At 37.0% G+C, this 5,251-nt stretch overlaps 1 protein-coding gene across 1 annotated transcript; it reads left to right on the top strand.

The window, feature by feature from the left end:
* Positions 1-1,646: 1,646 nt before the first annotated feature.
* Positions 1,647-3,001, top strand: LOC105393616 (transcription initiation factor IIA subunit 2). Its single transcript, XM_011565405.3, has 4 exons — positions 1,647-1,821; positions 1,930-2,057; positions 2,234-2,340; positions 2,703-3,001. Exons 1-4 carry the CDS (start codon positions 1,750-1,752, stop codon positions 2,720-2,722), a joined length of 327 nt encoding a protein of 108 aa, XP_011563707.1. The 5' UTR covers positions 1,647-1,749; the 3' UTR covers positions 2,723-3,001.
* The last annotated feature ends 2,250 nt before the right edge of the window (positions 3,002-5,251 follow it).

Consider the following 5,251-nt stretch of genomic DNA (forward strand, 5'->3'; position numbering starts at 1 on the left):
GACTGATATATGATAGGGGAAGTTTTGACAAATTTTCACATCAAAACCTGAAGGCCTAGGTCTTCAGTCAGTGCGTCTTACTGGTAAGACGTGGTTGGATTGGTTCACCGATTCAAAACCGATCAGTGGGCATTAGAAAGACCTAAGCTTGGTGGTTCTTTGAAGAACCATTTCAGAAATGAGGTAATCCGTAAGAAAACTCGAGTGACCGATATGGCTCTTAGAATCAGTATGCTCAAGTGGCAGTGGGCCGGCCATAGCTGCTGAAGAACCGATGACCAGTGGGGCAAACCAGCTCTAGAGTGGAGACCACGAACAGGCTAGGGTAGCGGGGGATACCTTTAGCTGGACCAACGACCTTATACAGCTGGCCGGTGGCTAGATGAGGAAGATCAAGGACAGAGTGCAGTGTCACTGCTTGGGAGAGGTCCAGCAGTGGACAATTACAGACTGCTGATGATGATTGCCTTGATTTTAGTGATTTTTCTGAAAAGAAACGTGAAAGAAATGTTTACCGCACCAGTAAGTGCCAGTTACTGGTGCGTTAGAAAAATCTATGCAAATTAGTAACTGGCAGCCCCGTGCCAGTTATTGAAACCAAGCTAACTAGACACTGGGGGTTTTTACAGTGCACTTTAAATCGTATTTTCTGTCGATAGAAGGCATAAAATAGCTTAAAATTACAAAACCCAAAATATTAGTAACTGGCAGGGGGGTGCCAGTTACTAGGTGAAGATATAAATTACATTTCAGTAACTAGCACCCTCAAATATAACTCGAAAGCAACCAAAATCACAGTGAATCGGGCTATTATGATATTGTTTAGACCTTTCCCTACTTCCTTGTTATTGTCACTTTATAAAAAACTTATTTATTTTCACAAAAACAGGCCATACAAATATTGGTGTCTCCTTAATAAAAACTTAACACACGAGCATTTTTTTTGGCGATCTTCGCCACTTTGACTGAGATAATTTCTAGCGCCGGAAAATACCCAGCTAGCGGCGTAAAATTAAACTATAATATCAATGAATGATTGGAGATTGCTGTAGACACATCAAAGATGGCCTTACTATATCCAAAAGCTTAATATATTTACTTTTATAGTCATAGTGCCAGTTACTGACGCATGCCAGTTATACCACGATTTACCCTATTAGAGGTTTCTACTGTGCATGCAACTACGAATGTTTATTGTACCGAAAAAGATATTTTTGAATGACGATGTCGCGGATCATGAATAGTTCTGCGGTTGTCGTTGTATTGTGCGCGATGGTCACATTTTATTCAGATCTTCTGACGAATAATTTAAAATAGCGAAATTGCATAAATTTTAATTCTGCGGTAGGTACTTAAGATAGCCGGGCTCAATACAGATATTCCAGACGAGTGAAACGTGTATATTACGAATATTTAACACAACGTTGGGAAGCGATAGTAGATGAGAAAGAGGAAGATGAACATCCTCTCTACATCATTCAAGATAGCTGAACCGCTGACCGTAATTATTCTGAGTGTAATCCAAACCTCAGTCATGTTTCTTATACTGTGCGAAATTATGAACCATATCCTTGGAACAAGGAACACAACACAGACTACTTTTTGAAATGTCATCTAATCTGTCATTGTCATTTTGATCACAGAATTTAGCTAAAAAAAAAGAAAAAAGCGATTCGCATCCGTAGATTCCGTAGCGTAGCGTTATTTTTCTTCTAAAACAACAAGAATTCAACGTTTTGATTAATTAAAATGTCCTACCAACTGTATAGAAACACTACAATTGGAAACACACTCCAGGAAAGTTTGGATGAACTGATCCAGGTGAGAAAATATAAACATACCTAATTCTTTACTCATTTTATTTACGATACTTCGATGCGATGTAACTTACGTATTTCATTATTTACCATTATCTGTTTTACGTTCTAGTATGGCCAAATAACACCAGCATTAGCCGTCAAAGTTTTACTGCAATTCGACAAATCTATAAATACTGCACTTTCCAATCGAGTGAAGTCTCGGCTAACCTTCAAAGCAGGGAAACTGAATACCTACAGGTAGTTAATGTTTTTGATTCCACCTTCAGTTTTGTAGCTCTTAAAGTGTGACTACAAATGTGAAATATATTGCATGGAAATAATAATAGTACTAAAGTCTATGTTTACAGTAACTACATTTTACACATAATTTCTTTCAAACAAAACTTATAGACAAATTATTGTAAATATTTCAGATTCTGTGACAATGTGTGGACATTCATGTTGAATGATGTTGAGTTTAGAGAGGTGCAAGAAGTGACAAGAGTGGACAAAGTGAAAATTGTAGCATGTGATGGAAAAAGTAAGTAGCTGACTGGGTGTTATAGCATTTTCAAGGAAGTCTCATCAAGAAGGTCTCAACTGGTCTTTGTTGAGTGCCTTGTTATTTTGTGTGTCTGAATTTTCTCGCACATATTTACATACAATTCTCAACAATTAAGTGCAGGCTTATGCTATTTATGACTTACTGCAATTTGTATAGTTACATTTGGCCCATGTTCTGCAGTGGCTAGAACACATACATAAAATGGCTGTAGGCCCATTTGGTAGCAACATGTTGACCTATTCATTATTCAAGGCATAGCCTACTTACTTACTACGCTTTCTATACAAAAAACAATATTGTAAACCAATCATACTAATTTTAATACTTTTTCTTTTCAGATGTTGATGACCGAAGGTAGTAGAAAGTGATTGCATAATACATTTAGTGTTATTGTTGTAGGTTCTCATCTTTAATACATGATATTACTATGTACTTTTGTCTTCGTTTAAAATGGATGTATTATTATTATGCTCAACTTGTGTATGTAGTAATATGTAATTCAAAATTTCAGAAGGCTATTTCTTTGTTAGTTGTGATATGACAATGTGGAGAGTGTCCTTTTATGATGGCTAACAAAAATACTGATTACAAATCAGTGGTAAAGATCTCACGTGGCACAGGACCCAGAGGTCAGCTGAAGAATGCTATAAATAATTCAATGATCTATTTGCAATGGACAATCTTATCTATGAGAGGTTCTCTTTGCCATCGCATGGCTTCGACGTAAGGAAATCGTAACTAAAACCTTATAAATAAAGCATTATAACCCACTTTTTGCTCTTGGACCAGCTGATATATTTTTTTGGGTATTTGTCCTGAAATTGTTGATCTTTCTATGAATGAAATTCTTCCATCATACTTTATTAAGGCAAACTGATAATGGTCAAACCGATGTACCTATTAGTGGTGTAACGAATATTCGCATTCGCATTCGCGAATATTCGCATTTTTTTGGATATTCGCATTCGCATTCGCATTCGCAAAAATTTGTGCGAATATTTTGCGAATATCAGTACTTATTAGAAAAAACTATTTGAAAATAATGGTAGGTTAACAAAATCAAAATCCATTCATCTATAACCTTTTTATTACAAGTTACCCTGTTAATCACATCACCGATACTTTATCACTTGGTATTATTTATTTACTTTGGGAAACGAAACTTTAGATATAGTGAAGGTGGGTTAATCCGAAAGGTTTTTGGTCGAGTTCGCTACATGTTCGTATTTTGTGACATTATTAGAACTACGCTACGCTCCTTGACTCGTATCACTGATGTGGGCGCACAGACTGCGAAGCTGAAGTGGGCCTGGGCAGGCCACGTCTGTCGCATGCACCCGGACCGGTGGGCCAGAATTGTCACCGAGTGGGTGCCCAGTAATGGACGTCGGCGTCGAGGAAGACCCAGACGGAGATGGCGGGACGACCTCGACAGGTTTTTGCCTCAATGGCCGAAAGAAGCACGGGATCGGGAACGGTGGTCATTTTATAAGGAGGCCTTTGCCCAGCAGTGGGACACGATACAGGCTACATAAAAAAAAATTAGAACTGGTTGGGTCATTGTTATTCATGTAAGGTCGCTTTATATACTTGAATATACAACCTAAAAATCTGTTTCATAGGATTCTTAAAATACCCTCGGAATTCGTAAATCTTGAAGTTTCAAAATTTGATACTTTTTCATTGCTCGAGGGTAATTCCTAACATATGCGGTGAATTCCGATAGCATAGAATTTTTTTTTGTTAAGTTATGCTAAAGGTACTTTTCGATCAACTTTAACCTCGTAAAAATATATTTCGTAATATTGCCTAGAACTGCCCAGAAGTAACTTTTACACATTTATGATCCCCAGAATTTCCTAATATAAATTACCTAAAAGGTTCTAACATTCGGAACTACCCTCGGCTAATTCCGGAATATACAGAAAAATATAAGCTAGAGTTTTTAAACTCACAACGTAGTGAACAAAAACGACAATCCTTTGGATGAAAAAACAATCAATTAAATAACAATAATTTATTAAACAATCAATAATTAAATTTCTTAATTACCGATGTGCGGGTAATTCCGAAAATCCAAAAATGCCGAAATATGCACTTTTGTACTAATTTTACGTTTTAACTCGCTCGGTCCTAGCGCCCGAGTCAACCCAAGCGAGGTAGCAGATTAAGTTGCCATTGCCATCAAGGTGAATGATTTCACAGTTCAAAGTATGGCTGCGTTTGGAAGAAATCGCCTAAAATCGGAATTATCCAAAACTCGTCATTAGCCGACTTCACCTAAATATAAATAAACTCTTTAATTTGACAGTATAGTGTCAGAGCAAGACATCCATATTCCATAGATTTAAATACGTTTAAATAATGGAAGTAGAAAGAAAGGTTTCTGAAACCTAAACCTTTTTTTGTACTTCCATGGTTTAAATGTTTCGTGTAAGTCGCCCTCAGAAACCGCACACAGTCGCAATCGCAATGTGTCGTAACGTCGTAACAGTTACAGAGAAAAAAACTGCGGCTAGTATTGGCTAGTCTGATTCGGAATGCGCCTAGAACGGAACGTACCTCGATCAGTACGAGACTGCCACCAAAACATACAAATGGCGTCAAATTTGAACACAAACTGAATATTCGCATTCGCATTCGCATTCGCGAATGTCGATATCAGATATTCGCATTCGCATTCGCATTCGCAAATGTTCAAAAACACACATTCGTTACATCACTAGTACCTATTAAACAATTTAATTAATGTAGTACTTATTTCAAGAATAAAATTTAATGCAGGTACTAATTCATGAGTATTTTCATAAAATCTTACTGGTATTGATCAGTTTGTTTAGGTTGTATTTTTTGTTCCAACAAGGTATTCTCAAATAAAACGCCAAAA

The sequence above is a fragment of the Plutella xylostella genome, chromosome 25 (assembly GCF_932276165.1).
Source record: "Plutella xylostella chromosome 25, ilPluXylo3.1, whole genome shotgun sequence".
Lineage (NCBI taxonomy): Eukaryota > Metazoa > Arthropoda > Insecta > Lepidoptera > Plutellidae > Plutella > Plutella xylostella.

Excerpts from the sequence above, each read along its gene's own strand:
- LOC105393616 (XM_011565405.3), top strand. The coding sequence starts at position 1,750 with ATGTCCTACCAACTGTATAGAAACACTACAATTGGAAACACACTCCAG. Across the intron at positions 1,822-1,929 it reads GTTTGGATGAACTGATCCAG|TATGGCCAAATAACACCAGC; the intron begins GTGAGAAAATAT and ends TTTACGTTCTAG. Across the intron at positions 2,058-2,233 it reads GGGAAACTGAATACCTACAG|ATTCTGTGACAATGTGTGGA; the intron begins GTAGTTAATGTT and ends TAAATATTTCAG.